The following is a 17,527-nucleotide window of genomic DNA, read 5'->3' on the forward strand; positions in this document are numbered from 1 at the left end:
CTTGCACACAGCATCTATTGTCAAAACCGATCAAAATGCTCATCTTAAGGACATTTAAATATTCCTCAAAAGCATTCATAAAAACGAGCTCGCGTTCCCTGTAAACGGAGTAAATTTTCGAGAATTTATCGAGCGTAGCGAGACAAAATTCAGATTTAATGCATTGATTCCACCTAGAAAACGTTATGGAGCGCTAATCACTGACGTGGTCAAGGTCTTCGACGTCTTCGTCTGGCTCCTGTGGAGGCACAAAAGAGGGAAAGACTCCGCTTGCCAGTAGGTTGTAGCTGGGCAACTGCATAACTCTGCGAAACTCTTGTATGCTGAATGTGATCGGAATCTCTCGCGACCCATTAACCCGTACATTGACTGTGTCGTACTCGCTCTCCTCTTCAGCCAGCATAGCGTCGAGATGCTGAGCTTGAGCGAAAGTAGCAGTGTCGGGCAGTGTAATGGTAGAGCCCTCTGGCTGGCGGGCATGGGAGATCGACCAGTGGGTTCTGGTAATCTCTCCAACTTGGAGCTCGGGCCTCTGTGCCAAGTACTCATCGATACTAGCTGTAGCTTCTTGAATTCTCGATGCAGTAACACGCCGCGTCCCTGGGAGCGTGTGGCGCTCCTTATTCGCAGCGAGCACAAACACTTCAATTTCAAAGGGACCGGAGTCCTTTGTGCGCTTCTGGTAGTTAGTTTAGGCTGAAGCAACTAGTGGCGCAAAATTGTCTGCTGTTAGTGGAACCCAATCTCGTTGGCGTGCAGTCTGACTTGGCTTAATGTAGATGCTCATGTCAGGCCTGATAGTCTTTTTCGGGTAAGTTCGCAAACTCTCTACTGCTCTCGCTTTAACCTTACTGCAGAAAGTATCGTAGCTATCTCTTCCGTTATCAAAGGAGAATACGGGGTCCCTCACTTGCACTTTTGTTCTGCTGGACTTTGTGATTTATCCTATTTTGACTCTTAAACGGACCGGGGTCGGCATAACTGAGTGCTTGGACGAACGCCGCTGTCGAAGTGGGCTTTCCTCCCTCAGCACGGGTAAAGCTTGCTGCTACTATAAATAGGTGGCGTTATTACGTGAATACATCTAAGTATGCTGTGGTTATTTTTTAAGTATGCTAACCAATTTTGCTATTTTCAGGTTGATAAATCGACGTATAAATCGGCTGATTTAGAAACTATATAGGCAAAGCAGCCTACAATAATGCATGTGCGAGTAAACCTTACATGCTTGATCTAATTGTACAATCAATTTGGTACACTCTGGATTGTAATAGCTCTAGTTTGTGATCACCCCGAATCTATCATAGCCGAGAGGATTGTCTGTCCATGATTTTACCGGTATTGTGACATGCGGTTTGCTTGCTGTACCATCCATTCTGCCAGAATTTCTATAGTTCACGCAATGTTCGAGATGTTTCGGTGCTCGATAGAGTAGCTGTCCCACCGAGCGCTGCGATAATTTCATGACACGTAGCGCAGCAAGACTACATGAACAATTAATACTGTATACCACCACTGGTTACAGTGATCCTCAACGAGACGTGCGTCTAGCAGTGTGAAATCATTTTGCATTTTGCTCTCCACCCAGCAACTCCAAGCAACCGACTACAACAACAACCAATATGCCCACCTCTCCGAGAACCGTGCACGCCTACGCCTCCTTCGGCAAGGGCGAAGAGATCAAATCCTGGGAGTACCAGTCTCGCCCGCTCGGCGCCGAGGACGTCGAGATCAAGATCTCGCACTGCGGCATCTGCGGCTCCGACCTGCACACGCTTGACAGCGGCTGGGGACAGACCACGTATCCGTGCGTGGTGGGACACGAGATCGTCGGCGAAGTGACGCAGGCTGGTCCCGACGTCAAGGGCCTGCAGGTCGGCGACCGTGTGGGTGTCGGAGCGCTGGTGTCGGCGTGTCTGAACAAGGACCCCAAGGCTCCGTGCTCCGTGTGCGCCAATGGTGACGACGCGTATTGCCCGCACCGCGTGTGGACATACAACGACAAGTACAAAAGCGACGGCGCTCTCACGTACGGCGGATACGCCGACTACGTGCGTGTGCCGCACGAGTTTGCGATCAAGATCCCGGATAACATTCCGTCGGACGTGGCTGCTCCTCTGATGTGTGCCGGCACGACGGTGTTCACGCCGTTTAAGGAAGCCGGCATCAAGGAGGGTGACCGTGTCGGCATCGTGGGCATTGGCGGCCTGGGCCACATTGCCATCCAGTTCGCCAAGGCTATGGGTGCCGCCTCCGTGACGGCGTTCTCGCGCTCCAACAACAAGGAGCAGGAGGTGCGTGGCCTGGGAGCCGACGAGTTCGTGGTGTACACGGACGAGAAGCAGGCGAATGTGGCCGTCGGCTCCGTGGACATCCTGCTGATTACGGCCGATGCCAACAACATGCCGTACAGCACGTTCCTGAGCTTCCTGTCCGTGCGCGGCACGTGCATCATGGTGGGTCTTCCAAACGATGACATTAAGTTCAACGCGTTCCAAGTCGTTGGGAAGGGCGCCAAGTTTGTGGGCAGCAACGTGGGCAGCATCCAGGACATGAAGGACACGCTCGAGGTGGCGTCCAAGCACAATGTTCGTCCGGTGATCCAGAAGCTGCCGATGGCCAAGGTGAACGAGGGCATCGACATGGTGCGCAAGGGCACGGTGCGCTACCGCGTGGTGCTCGAGAATTAGGTCTGTAAGCTTAGAGAGGAGGATGAATTCGTGCACGTGATGATAGTTTCCCCATGCAATAAAATACAAGTAGCAATTTGTGCTTTTATGAAAAAAAAAGAGAAATAAGATATTCTATTTAACCGATATTAGTAGATGCCTGGTAAAGTTTAAGACGTTGTCTCAACTTGGGCTCTTTCTGCTATAGCGTTTGTGCTATTGAGTACCAGTCCAGGGCCAGGCAAATGCAGCCACCGAACGACTCACATGTCAACTGGAATGCTATTGAAGAGCCAAGTTGTATCGATTCGCGTGGGCAGCCGTGTTCGCAGCGTTCGCCAGACCTCGACTTGTTAGCGCTGCGACAGCCGAAGCCGACAGTGGTGTCACTCATTTCCGTGGCTGGCGGTGTCTACATCGTAGACTCTACAAGATCGGGCATGGATGCCCTCTGTGAAAACAATCGGAGGCCGTGATCCTGATCCCAAGCCCTACGCCCAAATTCGGTCCGATCAGCCTGTCTCTCGTTCGTTTTGGGCGCGTCAACCACCATCCGGTTTACTCTCGAGGCGTCCGGTCCAGAGTGTCCCAAGTAAATGACTTGGTGTTTGTAAGACAAGGGGTTACTCCATCTGTAAACCGATTTGGTTACCCAAGCTGAAGCAGACGAATCGTCTATGCCATGATCGTCTGAGACGATCATGGCATGACAGGGCAACCAAAGCTGTGTTCAGCCAAACCCACCGCTTCCTATGCGACGGTGAGCCCAGCCACGCAGGATACCTGCCCTGGTAGAGCAGTGCTACTAGCTTGGACTCCGAGTCGGACTACCTTTTTTCCATTTCCGATTTTGATCGACACTTGACAAGTCAATCACAAAACCAGCATCAACTGCAGCACAAGCCATGTCGACTGCCCCGAGGACCGTGCGCGCGTACGCCACATTCGCCACGGGCGAGGAGGCCAAGCCATGGGAGTACCAGTCGCGTCCTCTTGGCCCTGAGGACGTGGAGATCAAGATCTCGCACTGTGGCATCCGTGGCTCCGATCTACACACCATGGACAGCGGCTGAAGTCAGACCATGTATCCGTGTGTGGTCGGCCATGAGATCGTCGGTGAACCGGCGACCAAGTGAAGAACATGAAGGTGGGTGACCGTGTGGGTATCGGTGCGCAAGTGTGGGCCTGCCTCAACAAGTTCCCGGACGATCCGTGCAAGGAATGCGCCAACGGCAAGGACGCCTACTGCCGCCACCACGTGGGCACGTACAACTCGAAATACCGCAAGACGGACGACGTAATCACGTACGGCGGGTACGCAGACTACATTCGCGTAACGCACGAGTACGCGTTCAAGATCCCAGACAACATCCCGTCGGACGTGGCCGCACCGCTGTTGTGCGCCGGCACCACCGTGTTCACCCCGTTCAAGGAGGTTGGTATCAAACCTGGTGACCGCGTTGGTATCGTGGGCGTTGGAGGATTAGGCCACCTGGGCATCCAGTTCGCCAAGGCTATGGGTGCCGCTGCAGTGGTGGCCTTCTCCCGTTCAGCCAGTAAGGAGCAGGAGATCCGTCGTCTCGGTGCAGATGAGTTCGTCGTGTACACAGACGAGAAGCAGGCGGCAGACGCAGCCAAGTCGGTTGACATTCTACTGATCACAGCCGACGCCAACAACATGCCCTACACGCTGTTCCTGAGCTTTCTGGCGGTGCACGGTACTGTGATCATGGTGGGTCTGCCCAATGATGAGATCAAGTTCAAGCCGTTCCCGCTCGTAGGCAAGGGCCTCAATTTTAAGGGCAGCGCCATCGGCAGCATCCAGGACATCAAGGACATGCTGGATGTGGCGTCCAAGAAGAACGTACGCCCTGTGATCCAGAAACTTCCCATGAGCAAGGTGAACGAGGGCATCCAAATGGTGCGCAACGGCACTGTGCGCTACCGCGTCGTGCTGGAGAACTGAATGGGTCGGCTGCGCTTTATCGACACTGCCCATCCGCTCTCACCTAGATAGCTAGCCCCCGCAGCGAGCAACCAGCTGCACAAAATGTATAACACCACTTGAAAGCAGAACAGCTGCACAATATCCATTCACATGCAGATTCTAATTGAGTGCACAGACTTGAAATGCCTCGTTCAGCTGAAGCTAGCGGAGGTTATGCAGATCGGCATCGAGGTGACCGAATGGCCGGGGTAGGTTCTTGGCTTCTGCGCTCTGCTCGCACGCTCTGCTGACGCAGCGCGATGGTTGTGCCACTAAAATATTAAGCAGTGCTGGTACATTTGATATCTTAAAGTTGCCTTTTTGTTAAGCGCAGATCTCCGACGCTGCTAATAATTTTGATTTGCGTCAGCTTCAGCCGCGCGTTCTCCTTGCTCTCTCTCTTTCTTTAGACTCGCAATGGCGCGCAAGATCCATTTACAATTACCGACCTGGACAGCGCTGACAAAAGATGCTTTCCCAGGTGTTGGAAGATAGCTTCTCCCCAGTTGGACGATGTCGTAGAGCTCAAGCACCGAGCGGGCCGATACCCCGCCAATTTAGCCGCATCAAAACCTTGCGTTATGATGCACAACGTGTGCACCCATCGCAAGTCCAAAGTTGCAGCCGACTCAACTTCAATCAAAAGGGTCCACTATTCGGGTTCAATTACACTTGGTTTTACTAAGCTACAAATCCACCACCAACAAAAGGCGATCACAGTCGAAGTTCATTCCGCATTCGGCGCACTCGCACTTCAGCCTCTCGAGGCGTACGTGACTATCACTCTGGGATGTTATCCGCTCGCTTACTGCGACGTCAACTGCTGTCCGGTGCGCGTCGCCCACCCGCGACCCTGCGCAAGCTGCACGCGGCTCCTGCGGAGAAACTCTTCGATAAGATCCTCGTAGCCAACCGCGGCGAGATCGCCGTGCGCGTTATGCGGACGTGCAAAAAGCTGGGCATCAAAACAGTGGCCGTGTACTCGGAGCCCGATGTGAACTCGGTGGCTGTGCGCATGGCCGACGAGGCCGTGTGCGTCGGGCCCGCGCCGTCGAGTCAGAGCTACCTGAGCATCCCAAAGATCGTGGAGGCCGTCAAGGCCACAGGCGCACAGGCCGTGCACCCGGGCTACGGCTTCCTATCGGAGAATAAAGACTTCTGTGAGGCCTTGGAGGCCATTGGAGTAGCATTTATCGGTCCTGGCCACGAGGCCATCCAGGCCATGGGGGACAAGATCGAGTCCAAGCAGCTGGCCATGGACGCAGGCGTCAATACGATCCCGGGTTTTCTCGGGGAGATTGACACGCCCGATGAGGCGGTCAAAGTGGCCCACGAGATCGGCTATCCGGTTATGATCAAGGCCAGTGCCGGCGGAGGCGGCAAAGGCATGCGCGTCGCCTACAACGATGAGGAAGTGCGCATGGGCTACCGTCTGTCAAAGGAGGAGGCGGCCAGCAGCTTCGGAGACGACAGAATGTTCCTGGAGAAGTTTATCGAAGACCCTCGTCACATTGAGATCCAATTAATCGCAGACTCGCATGGCAACGTGGTGGCGTTGCCCGAGAGAGAGTGCTCCATCCAACGTCGTAACCAGAAGGTGGTTGAAGAGGCTCCAAGTGTGTTACTCGACCCAGAGACGAGATTGGCCATGGGCAAGCAGGCCGCCATGCTGGCCAGGAAGGTGGGTTACGTGAGTGCCGGTACAGTTGAGTTTCTGTGTGATAAACACAAGAATTTCTACTTTTTAGAGATGAACACTCGTCTACAAGTGGAGCATCCCGTGACGGAGCTGATTTCGAAGGTGGATCTAGTGGAACAGATGATCCGCGTGGCGGCCGGCCATGAACTACCCAAGGAGCTGGTCAAGGGGCCTGTCAAGATCCACGGCTGGGCGATGGAGAGTCGAGTGTACGCTGAAGACCCGCTACGTGGATTCCTACCGTCTATCGGACGACTGTTGCAGTACGAGGAACCTGTCCACCTTCCTGGTGTACGTGTGGACTCTGGAGTGAATGAAGGCAGCGACATCTCCATGTTCTACGACCCCATGATCTCTAAACTCATCACGTACGGTAAAGATCGTCCGGAATGTCTGGATCGCATGAAGACGGCGCTGGACAACTACGTTATCCGTGGGCCAGGCAACAACGTGGCCTTCCTGCAGGATGTTTATCGTCATCCTCGCTTCGTGAGTGGCAAGATCACTACGAAATTCATCGAGGAAGAGTATCCGGACGGCTTTGAGGGGGTGAAGCTGACAGCGCTTGAAGTGGAAGATCTACGCGTCGTCGGAGCCATCATGCACCTCAAGAAGACACGTGCTAGCAGCCAGATCTCGGGCCGTATCCAGTTTACGCCAGCTGAAGGTTTCGGTTCGTTCGACTTGCTTAATGAAGACGAGTTGGAGTTTATCTCGGACCAAGCGGGAGTTGTTCCTCGTCTACGAGCTGTCACACCCGGTTTGTCCGCCAAGGAGCTGATTGCGCTGGCTGAACGCAACGACCTCAAAAACTTGGGAGCCCAGTTGTCTGTCAGTATCGACGGCCCGTTCGGAGAGTCCAAGCCTGTGACTGTGGTGGAAGTTGAGGTCGAGAACATGCGACACCGTATCGAAACAGTGACGATGGCTTTGGTGGACAACAAGTGGCACGTTGTGGGTCAGGTGAACTGGTCATTGAACGGCCCATTGTTCAAGGCTTCGTATACAAAGCAGGATGGAGCAGCAGACCTGCCGTTGGCGTCGCAAATGCTGCAGACGCTGCCTGAGGGCTTCCGTCTTCAATTCCACGGGGCTGTGCATGATGTGGTTGTGCGCAATGAGCTGGAAGCGGCGTACGGCAAGCACATGCAACCGAAACCAGAAGTCGACACGTCCAACTTGTTGCTATGTCCGATGCCAGGAATGCTCATCTCCGTGGCAGTGGAGGTCGGCCAGTCCGTGGAGCTCGGCCAAGAACTGGCCGTCGTGGAGGCCATGAAGATGCAGAACGTGCTTCGTTCCGAGAAGAGGGGTGTCATTAAAAGCATTGTGCGTACTGCAGGCGACTCCCTCAAGGTGGACGAAGTCATTCTCGAGTATGAGTAAGCGCTCTGATAAGGTAAATGAGCTTATGTCTGGAGCGTAGGAGAGCACACAAAAGGTACACAACACAAGGAAAAATATGAAATGCCATTTAAAATGTGGCCCGATCTTTTGCACGAGACGTCGCTGACCCCTCGAACTAGTCGTCACTTCCGGTTTGGAGTTTAAACCACGACAGATATGAGCTCGTTCTTGAAGCTTGTGACCGTAAGTGTAGCTTCATTCCTTGTGTATGTTCACAGCGAGTCTGCAGTCTACAAGCTGCATACGGATTCCAGTTGCACGTCGCGGCCTTCCATCATTGGCTTCCAGGAATCGCCACCTCCGTCGTGTTCAGCTATCACCACGTGCTCTAGTGTCAACATCGATGGAGAGAAACTGTACTGGGATCGAGCGTGTGCCTCAGACACTTACTATGTCCAATCTGCTGCTGCTTACGGGGACAAACCGTTTGTGTTGATGGAGATCTACGAATCGGGACAAGAGTGCAAGAAACTTCTCTCTGGTGTAGCGTTTCTGGCGGATGGAAGCTGCTTGGTAGCCGACAACGGAGTGTCCAGTATGAAGGTTTCTCTCAATGCGGATGAATCGGCAACTTTCCTCACCTATCGAGGCACAAGTTGCAGTGGCACAGCTGTCAAGAATACGAAAGTCACAAAAGCGGCGATCACAAGTCACTCGTGTGAGATTGGAGCCCTCAAGTTTTATTCCAGCAGCGCCACGACAGCCACAGCGACGACAGCACCGCCTACTGACGGCTCGGATAAGTCTATTTCCACTACGACGTCCCAGTCGACACCAAAAGCGTCAGTTCACCTGATTGTTGCGATCACAGCATTGGCATTGACCATCACTCTGTATTGATTTCGTTGAATACAATCATTCCTTTTTTTCTTGGTTATTGGCATGCTTGTTGAAACGCGGAAACCACTTCGTTGTCCGCTTTCCACTTTGCGGGTCGTAGTCGAGGGAACTGAAATTCGGGAGTCTCGCTTGAATGAGGGAATTTGCGTTGGATAACAACTGGCGGGTGTGTGGGCGTGTTCTTGGTTGCTGCTGCGCTTTGCGACTTGCGAAATGCTCGAAGTTGTTGCTGCACCATTCGTAGCGCCATATCACGGCATTTATCGTTTTTATCGTGGATCCGATCTTGAGCTCGTGGCGTGAAAGAGAAGTAGGGAGAGAAGCAGTCGACGCGGTTCAATCCTATCAGTTCGACTGTAGGAGAATCGGCCACGGCTGTGTAAGCGCGTGTTTGTTGGCCTTTAATGAACATCTCAAAGCCGAAGAAGCCAGCGCTTTCCTCTGTATGGAACGGCACGCGTGACCGAACAGCGTGAACCTGTTGCTTCCACTTGTGCTTATCACATGGCCACCGATGCCGACGTTCGTATTGAATATCAACCTCGAGTCTTACACGACCAGAACGAACAATGTAGAACGCCCCAACCGATTCTCCTTGAGTGTACAGTACCTCTCCTTTCTTCAATGGCACGTCGATCGACACGAGCTCGAAGAAGTGAAGCTTACTCTCTACACAATCCCGAAACAGCGTCACCTCAGTGTGCAACCAGTTGACGAGGTGCTTCCGTCTTCGAGTCTGACATCTTGCCAGCGTTTTGTGATAATCTTCTGCCATGATCATTAACACTTCACATCCTATCGCTGACAGCGGGGAATTGGACATCAATGCACTAGATGACGCCGCCTGAACATCGGCTCCGCGTGTTGCGTTCTCGAGCTGAAGTGCAATGTCACCAAAAGCAGAGTTCTTTGTCACCGACGCCACCTTCTCGCCGTCGATTAGAATGTGTACCTCTCCACTCAGAACGAGATAACACGCATCGCCAACATCGCCTTTGCGGAAAACATATTCCTGTGGATGGAAGGCACGGTACTTTGCGAGCTTGGCGATCTCTGTGGCCTGGTTTAAGTCCAAGAATGTCGACATGGATGGGATCTTCATGATCCAGCGTGCGATGCACTGCAGCTCCACGATGTTTCTTTCGGTCGGTTCCTTCGGAACTCCTTGTTGTAGAATCTCCTCGTCCGTGATCACATGCTCCGAAAACCGAGGAAAGAACACTTGGAAATCCTTTCGCTCTCGAATCCATGCTGGGAACACTTCGCGATCTCCTGTAAGTGGTGCTGCAGTAGGCGCAGGCGTCGTACGTGGTCTGGAGTCCTGGTTATCCTGCTCTCTACTGGTGCTGTTACCTTCCGCTAGCTGGGACTGCTTCCGAACTCGAGGAAGTTTACCGTCCTTTTGCTCGGTGCTACTACGGGGCGAAGTCGATGCCTGGCGAGAGGACAACACCGGGACAGTTCGTGGGCGCACGATATCCACCAAACTCGCGTACGCGTGGCTTTTATCTCGTGGGGTATTTCTCTCACGAGGGGAGGTGAGTGCATTGGCAGAGTTGTGTAGAGCCTTGAGTTCACTAACTCCTGTCGAGTTGCTATTGGCCATCATCGCGGCTGCGACTGCCGTCGTCGCCCGTGCTGAAGCAACCACAAACTTAGTGTAGACATAGACGGGATTCGTTGACCGCGTGGCCGGGGGCACGTGTATCAGCTCGGTTGGCTGTTGTGAAGTCATATTCCAAACGAATTAATTATCGACAACTGGTCCGCTGCAAGTTCCTGTAGAGTGTCGAACAACACGATTTGTTGTCGATGTGAGGGTCGTGGAACCTATATTTGAGACCTCGTCCTCGACCTACACTGCAACTTGCTGACGTACTTGCTGACTTCTGATTGGTTGGTTCTTTGACGTCACTCTTACGAGGTTTTTTGTGCCGTTTTAAGGCTCACACACACAAGCGTCATGTTGATGATCTTCTCGGTTGACGCGCGCCACCACGGCGTGGGGCCTGTTAAGTACGCATGGGACCCTCACGGCGACTATGTTGCGTCTTCAGGAACCTCTCGCGTCGCTCACATATTCGGTCGACGCGGGAAGCTCGTGGACCAGATTGTGCCGCCGTCTCCAAGGTAAGCGAAAATATGTTCCAATGAAACAGATTTTTTACTAATGTAGTGCTGTATTATTCTCTATAGTATGTGTACGTTGCTCGAATGGAGTGAGAACGGAGACATTCTGGCCATCGTACAGGCCAACTCGGCTTCACTCGTTCTGTGGGAGCCCAAGAAGATTCAACAACATCAGCTGGTGGACCTTCCCTGCAAGGACATCAGCTTTATCAAGTGGTCCAAGTCGCCACACTCCCTACTGGTACAGTAAATATAACAAGATAGAACCGAGTGTAATCTAACCCGTATTTGGTGCTTTGAAGCTGGCTATTGGTACCAATCGAGGTCAAGTGTACATTTATGATCACGCCACAGGCACCAAGACGCAGGTGGCGAGCAAGCACAAACGCCGGATTCTATGCGGAGACTGGAACCTTGAAGACAAATTCGCGTTTGGATCGGAGGATCGACAGATCACCATTTGTTTGCCTTCCGGACGGACTTTTGATCAGGTCAAGATTAAGGCATCGCCACAGAGCGTCACGGTGTGTTTTTATTTTTATTATAATTTTTTTTTATTGCACTAGATGCTAAACATTTTTTAATGTATAGTTTGGTGGTAAAACCGAAGATAAAGATGCAATTCTATCAGTGAACATGGGTGGGAAGACGATATTACTGTACGATCTGAACGAGCGGGAGAACGCTCTGGAGTTAGCTTTCCAGGCGCGATACGGCAATATCGTGTCGTACCAGTGGTTCGGTAATGGCTACATTATCGCGGGCTTTTCGTCTGGATATGTTGTGATTATTTCCACACATTTAAACGAAATTGGGCAAGAGCAATACTGTGCCAAGTTCCACGAACATTCACTCCGCGAGATAGTCTACAACGAGGCCAATGGGACAGTGGCAACCTGTGGCGATAATTGCATCAAGGTGGTGCGTATGAGCGATTGGAAGGAGATCGCTGTGGAATATTTGGACAGCGAACCACCAGCTTCCGCTACTTCCGGAACTCCCCCGACGTCGTCGTCAATGCTTGCGGATCTTTCCGGACCGAGTAGTTCGGGCAGTGGCTCAATGCAAGCGCCTTCCTTGACCTTTGAAGATTTGCAATGGACCCCGGACGGCCGCATTTTGAGCGTCAGTTCCCACAATGGCTGTCTGCACAACTTCATGATCCTCAGTTCGGCACTACGATCGTCATTATTCGACCTCGATTCGCCCTTTGCAGCAGGTTTGAAGCCGATTGCTCCGTGGACGATGCTCTTTACTATGAGCTTTATGGTCTTCGCGGTGCTGTTTGTGATCAGCGCTCAATTTCAAGTCTCGTGCTGGGATGTTATCCGCGCTATGACCGGCTTTGTGGAAGGTTTATGAGTAATTACATTTCGTCATATCATTAAACGAGCATATGCCAAAAGTGATTTTTTCATAAGTCGGTGTTTACAAAGTACCCAGTCACGTTCTTTGTGTCCATGCAGCTTTTATCCAATGTTTTGGATACCCGTGAGCTGCAACAAGTAGCCAATGACCCATCCGCACGCAGCGGCAATAGTACCGTTGATGGCCATGGAGCCACCCGACTTCCACATCTCCTGGCCGACGAATTTGCCCTTCACAGCGCCCAATAGGAACAGCGTGACGACAGTGAGAAAGCAGGACAGATACAGCGTTGCCTCTGGACTCATGTTAATGCCCGGGAATAAGTTCACAAGGTACGAGAGCAGCGGAATGATGCCAAACAACATGAAGGACACGAACGTGATGACGCCGCCCGTCAAAGGCGAGTCGTCGTCCACCGGCATGATGTTGAGCTCCTCTACCATCATAATATCAATGAAAGCTTCCTTATACTTGGCCAGCGTGTGCACCACCAGCAGCGCGTCGTCTGTGGAGATGCCCTTCTTCTCGTACAGCTCCACCATCTCCTCGATCTCGCCTTCAGGGTAGTTTTCGAACTCCCACTGCTCCCGTGAGCGCTCGTGGTTGGCCAGATCGGCTTCAGCCTGGGAGCTGAGCATGTCACCGAGGCCCATACTCAGGCCGTCGGCCACCAAGTGGGCCAGGCCGATAATGAGGATAACGGAGTGTGGCAGTCCCGAGCCGGCCACAGAGGTGACAGTGGCGAACGTGGTGATAATACCGTCCAGACCACCGTACACAGCGCTCTTGATGTGTTTGCCGCCCGTCATGTGGTTCTCCATAGCGTGCGTGTGGCTTCCCATGTCAGTCTTTAGCTGGTGGAGCAGCCGCGACTTCTCGGCGTTACCTTGACTGTAGGCGTCCTTGACGTCCACCATCACTTGGTTGTAGCTCGTGCTGCCGTAGTCATTCTTACCGTTGCTTAAGATCCCGGTCGTGCTGTTGGCCGTGTTGCTGCCGTTGGAGCTCATGACCCTGTGTGTGTATGTGGGAGAATGAATTTGACTGGTCGACGCCAACTCCGAACGTGAGCTCTTGAAGGCGGATTCGTTTGTGAGATCCGCTGTCAGGTGAGCGGTGCGTTTCTTTAGAAACGTCTTAGAAATGCAAAAAGGACAGTAAAAAGTGCATGGCCCGGGCAAGCAAGTGATGAGACCAGTGGATGCGGGGCTGCTGCGTGGAGGCGAGACGCCGGGCTAAAATTCAGCAATTCTACCTGAATACATGTAGCTTTGCGAACTCGTGGATGGCCAGAAAAAATGAACGTCGTTATGCGTGGTCAGCGTGAATGGTGTTCAAGTAAATAGCACAGGGCCGCTTCCTTCGTCAATCATGCCGCACCAATGTATTCATACTCGGGCGAATCAATCAGTCATCGGTTAAGTCGGTCGTCCAGAGATGCAAAGGGCGGACCTATTCTATAGTGTACAGTACAGCGACTATAAATCCTATATCGTCGCTGTGCATGTAGTTTTCATTTCAGTACGTCTTAATGCTTATTCATACAAGCAGCGGCCACATAGCATTGCGAGTGGAGGCCAGTGCAGTACCGATCTATCGAAACGGGAGCTTTCAAATTAAAGTTTTTGATGCTGCTTCACGTATTCCAGGTATAATGGTAATGGTCGCGCGTGGGCTTTGCCGATCCGATCCGCACTCGCCACACGCTAAGCGTGCTCCTTCGAGCCAATTACCGTGAAGACCGTGTTGCCGACATCGAATTTCGGTGCTAAGGTTTACTTTAGTAACTAAGGTGGGCAGATACTCCTTTAAAAGAAGTAGTACAACACAAGTTGTGTTACAGCAGTCAAGCTGCGGTAAAATCAGGTTATTTTAGAAACATTCCTAACCAACTGATATGACGTTTCCAAGTGGAGCGCTGTTACCTTACAGGTAAATCGCTGCACAACGACAATGGTATTCGAACAGAGCTCAATGGTTACATTGCTATACAGGTAGATATGTTGTGTCCCGCAGTAAAAGAAGTGGCATTGGCGTGTACTCCATCATCGGCATTGGTCGCGGGGCGTTCAAGTGATCGTCATGTTTGCGTTCGCGAGACCATCATTCCTTTTGAAATCCTTTTGAAATGATTATCGCATACGTCAGCACTCCTCATTCCGGTGGTTATGTCTCCTTTGATTTCCCACCAGTGAGTTGCTACGATACCAGTACGAAAGCACACTTCGGCTAGGATATATCGCTTCGAGAGCACAGTACAGCCCAACGCGATGGCTGAGCGCTTCCACAAACAGCACCACCTTTGTGGACTATTTCTGGCAATGCCCCTTGCGCTCGCATTGCAATGACTATTAATAAAATAGCCTAAACAGCGAAGCCTCTTTTAATGTCCCTCCTTGTGATCTTACCTGTCACCTCGTGCTATTCCCTCGCCTCTATTGGCTCCATCTATTTGAAGCGACTCAAGATGTAAGAGTATTCATTGGCACTCCATAATTGGCACACCCAGTTGTCCATCAAACTCCAACCTGCTTCGTGAGAAACAACAGCAACAAGTGCTCAGTGTAGGCCAAAAGGGGTCGGTCGCCGTCACTGCGTACCATTAGAGCGTGCTGCTTTCCTCTGCCCACTACAGCTAGAGAACAATCATGGCGTCGTCACCTCCTCGCGCAACAACCTCTCCCGGTAGGTTCCCAAGTAGTCCGACGCATCAAGCGTTCACGGACATCAAATCTTCGGTCGGTGAACAAGTGGACTCGCGCAAAACCACAGCTCCATACACAGTCTTCGGCAGTGGCACACGTCCACGTACGCACAATGGATCCAAATCTCCAGGCCCCGGTGCGTACCAGATTCCTTCGTCCATTGGCAAGCCAGTGCTGTCCACGATGGCCATGGCCCCCTCATGCTCCATCAGTGGCCGTGAAAAGTTTGGCTCGACCGCCGACCTCAAGACCTCTGCTAAATTTCCAGGACCTGGTGACTACAACACACACATCGTGAACCCACGTGAGCGAGCAGCTCCAAGCTATTCGCTTGGCAAGAAGTGGTCTCCGATGGCAGGTGACAAGAAATTCCCGGGTCCAGGCGCTTATGAGTCGAGTCCTACAATTGGACGCACAGTTCTTTCGACGCAGAAGTCGAACCCGGTGTCGTCATTCCCCAAGGTAGAGCGAAAGCCGCTGAACGCATCTAGCACTGCAGACGTTGGTCCTGGCCAATACGGCGTCGTCGTCGAGGCTGTGGGTCGTCAGACCGTCTCGACGGTTCATTCGGCTGCAGCGTTCTCCTTCGGTACTGAGGCGCGTAGTAGGACAAGTCGATCTGCTGCCGACAGAATTGGATCCAAGTACTACGACCCCAGGAGCTCTGTTGGCACTCAGGTCGAGTCCACATATCGCACGGCTCCTAAGTGCTCCATGTCTGGTCGAACCAAGTTCGGCAGCCACTTCTAACTCGTTAATATCGCGACTTTAGCAGAGATGGCTGACAACCGAAACCTGAACAATCCACAGTAGACGCGACGCTCTTTCTCCATTAAAAAAGGTTAACCATTCTACTTAAGTTTGTACTTATCTATCCACCCTGTTGCCTACACATCCTCTACATACGGCAAGAGAAAAAAGAAAGATTAAAAATACTTCGTAGATCGAGCTCATTCTACTGAGTCTAACGAGTCTACTGAGTGTGTTTCTTCTCTTCGTCTTCATCGTCGTCTTCGTCTGCGTGTTGCATCTTCCAGGCTCGAACCCTCTCGAACTCATTGTAGTGCATCTTACGCTTCTCGGAGAAGTCCGGGTCCTTTTGGATTTTCTTTCCCTCAGCGTCCCGAGCGGCGAATTGTTGTGCTCCTGAAGTAGAGCTCGAACTTTCTTCGTCGCTGTCCCATTCACTCTTTTTGTTGTCCTTGACACCTTGCAGCTTGGACTGCAGCTCTTCCCACTGACACAATAAAATCGTAAGAAACTACTTTTCACTTATTCTTTACGTTCTTATACTGTAGATACCTGAATTGGAGGCTGCGCCTCGCGGCCTGAGAGGCTTCGAGCGGGTGACACGGCGCCCACGCCGTCACCCTCGGCATAGTAATGATAGGGAGTGTTGGGCTCGTCGATCTTCATGCGTGTGCCACGGTCCAGATTGTGCAGCGCGATCGTCTCCTCATCCCACGTCACGTGAGCATCGGGGTGAGAGAGGTTGTGGCCAGTCGCGAGCGCCTTGTGGGCAGGCGGTGCCTTAGGCTTCTCCTCTTCCATGGCTGTTGGTCAAAATGCGGATCATCAGGCGCAATTTGTAAAATATGTGACAGGAGGATCAAATTTACTGCAAAATACGGTGCAGCTAACATGCTCACAAATCGCAAATCGTAAAAAAATGGCACAAAGTGGCAATTTTGATTCCTATCAAAATAGTGTCACTGTGCCATGACTAGACATTAAGCAGTGGTTAAGAATAGAATTGCCCTGCCATTGTGCCATCATACAAACTTTTTCTAGAACTTACATTGATAAAGATAAAAGTAGCATGGCACATGGCAATCAGGGGTTAATAGTACCGCCAAAAAGGCGGTAGCACTATTACCGGTAAGGCTAGGCCATTTTTCCCCCGGTAATACTAATAATAGTATTGAAATCTCATCACGGTATTAATATTAGTACTATTAGTACTAATAGTCAAAGTACTATTTTACCGCTTTCGAAGAGTCACGCGACTTGCGCGCGTCTTGCTTCATCATCACAATCTCGTTCCTGTTGTGCCGCAGTAGTAGCTGCTTCTCCGATCGCCTGCTATCTGTTCTGGTACGAAGCGGCCCCATAATTATTCCCCCCGTAGAAAACACTCGCTCTTGAAACGCCGACGATGAGATCTTGCCGAGATGAATACGTGCAAGCAGCGCCATTGAAGGGTATTGGCTCTCGCCTTCGTCGCGAAACCATTGCAGGACGTCTACGTGTTGGTACAACCCCAGCAGCGACCAGCACATACCCGTCCGACTGTCCGTTGTCATTGCAAAGGACAGATCTTCCTTCTTGGTCTCAGGGTTTTGGATCTGTGCAATCTCGAGCCACTCAGGCTCCATCTCGAGCCACTCGTTCATGATACTGTCCGCTCTTGCATTTAACTCCGACTCCTTGACCTCCTCCCTGGTCTTACTTGTACGAATAGGTGCCCCGAGCAAGAGCTCGTCTTCGTCGTCCCAGCCTGTCGATGATGGAGAAGAGAGCGGGGAATTCAAGTCCTGGCTGAGTAGGCTGCTCTGCGATGAAGTCTGCGATAATGGCATCTTGCCCACCTTTGCCATCTGCGCAAACACTTTTCGATGCTCGTCTCGAAGGAATTCCAGACCATTTTTGTAAGTGGCTTTCTCCTCTTTGCGGGAGACGTTGCCAACCGCAGCAATTTTCTTGGCGCTGGACTTAGTACGAG

At 51.9% G+C, this 17,527-nt stretch overlaps 10 protein-coding genes across 10 annotated transcripts; 6 read left to right on the plus strand and 4 right to left on the minus strand.

Annotated features, from left to right (window-relative positions):
• Nucleotides 1-193: 193 nt before the first annotated feature.
• On the minus strand, nucleotides 194-979 carry PITG_08868 (uncharacterized protein; the record flags this gene model as incomplete). Its single annotated transcript, XM_002902875.1, has 5 exons — nucleotides 194-463; nucleotides 518-679; nucleotides 740-824; nucleotides 899-905; nucleotides 964-979. The coding sequence occupies 5 exons, from the start codon at nucleotides 977-979 to the stop codon at nucleotides 194-196; spliced, it is 540 nt and encodes a 179-aa protein (XP_002902921.1).
• A 411-nt stretch (nucleotides 980-1,390) lies between these two features.
• PITG_08869 (mannitol dehydrogenase, putative) lies at nucleotides 1,391-2,789 on the plus strand (the record flags this gene model as incomplete). Its single annotated transcript, XM_002902876.1, has 1 exon — nucleotides 1,391-2,789. One exon carries the CDS (start codon nucleotides 1,623-1,625, stop codon nucleotides 2,688-2,690), a length of 1,068 nt encoding a protein of 355 aa, XP_002902922.1.
• Nucleotides 2,790-4,347: 1,558 nt separating this feature from the next.
• On the plus strand, nucleotides 4,348-4,635 carry PITG_22864 (uncharacterized protein; the record flags this gene model as incomplete). The annotated part of the gene is made up of 1 exon (XM_002902877.1): nucleotides 4,348-4,635. The coding sequence occupies one exon, from the start codon at nucleotides 4,348-4,350 to the stop codon at nucleotides 4,633-4,635; it is 288 nt and encodes a 95-aa protein (XP_002902923.1).
• An 811-nt stretch (nucleotides 4,636-5,446) lies between these two features.
• Nucleotides 5,447-7,741, plus strand: PITG_22865 (propionyl coenzyme A carboxylase (Pi-PCC1); the record flags this gene model as incomplete). Its single annotated transcript, XM_002902878.1, has 1 exon — nucleotides 5,447-7,741. The coding sequence occupies one exon, from the start codon at nucleotides 5,447-5,449 to the stop codon at nucleotides 7,739-7,741; it is 2,295 nt and encodes a 764-aa protein (XP_002902924.1).
• Nucleotides 7,742-7,901: 160 nt separating this feature from the next.
• On the plus strand, nucleotides 7,902-8,602 carry PITG_08871 (uncharacterized protein; the record flags this gene model as incomplete). Its single annotated transcript, XM_002902879.1, has 1 exon — nucleotides 7,902-8,602. The coding sequence occupies one exon, from the start codon at nucleotides 7,919-7,921 to the stop codon at nucleotides 8,600-8,602; it is 684 nt and encodes a 227-aa protein (XP_002902925.1).
• A 34-nt stretch (nucleotides 8,603-8,636) lies between these two features.
• PITG_08872 (uncharacterized protein) lies at nucleotides 8,637-10,337 on the minus strand (the record flags this gene model as incomplete). The annotated part of the gene is made up of 1 exon (XM_002902880.1): nucleotides 8,637-10,337. The coding sequence occupies one exon, from the start codon at nucleotides 10,335-10,337 to the stop codon at nucleotides 8,637-8,639; it is 1,701 nt and encodes a 566-aa protein (XP_002902926.1).
• Nucleotides 10,338-10,565: 228 nt separating this feature from the next.
• PITG_08873 (uncharacterized protein) lies at nucleotides 10,566-12,094 on the plus strand (the record flags this gene model as incomplete). Its single annotated transcript, XM_002902881.1, has 4 exons — nucleotides 10,566-10,732; nucleotides 10,799-10,973; nucleotides 11,035-11,256; nucleotides 11,324-12,094. The coding sequence occupies 4 exons, from the start codon at nucleotides 10,566-10,568 to the stop codon at nucleotides 12,092-12,094; spliced, it is 1,335 nt and encodes a 444-aa protein (XP_002902927.1).
• Nucleotides 12,095-12,132: 38 nt separating this feature from the next.
• PITG_08874 (uncharacterized protein) lies at nucleotides 12,133-13,182 on the minus strand (the record flags this gene model as incomplete). Its single annotated transcript, XM_002902882.1, has 1 exon — nucleotides 12,133-13,182. One exon carries the CDS (start codon nucleotides 13,108-13,110, stop codon nucleotides 12,202-12,204), a length of 909 nt encoding a protein of 302 aa, XP_002902928.1.
• Nucleotides 13,183-14,602: 1,420 nt separating this feature from the next.
• Nucleotides 14,603-15,639, plus strand: PITG_08875 (uncharacterized protein; the record flags this gene model as incomplete). The annotated part of the gene is made up of 1 exon (XM_002902883.1): nucleotides 14,603-15,639. The coding sequence occupies one exon, from the start codon at nucleotides 14,749-14,751 to the stop codon at nucleotides 15,553-15,555; it is 807 nt and encodes a 268-aa protein (XP_002902929.1).
• A 65-nt stretch (nucleotides 15,640-15,704) lies between these two features.
• Nucleotides 15,705-16,359, minus strand: PITG_08876 (uncharacterized protein; the record flags this gene model as incomplete). Its single annotated transcript, XM_002902884.1, has 2 exons — nucleotides 15,705-16,042; nucleotides 16,108-16,359. 2 exons carry the CDS (start codon nucleotides 16,354-16,356, stop codon nucleotides 15,779-15,781), a joined length of 513 nt encoding a protein of 170 aa, XP_002902930.1.
• Nucleotides 16,360-17,527: the final 1,168 nt, after the last annotated feature.

The sequence above is a fragment of the Phytophthora infestans genome, genomic scaffold (genome assembly GCF_000142945.1).
Source record: "Phytophthora infestans T30-4 supercont1.16 genomic scaffold, whole genome shotgun sequence".
Classification (NCBI taxonomy): Eukaryota; Oomycota; class Peronosporomycetes; order Peronosporales; family Peronosporaceae; genus Phytophthora; species Phytophthora infestans.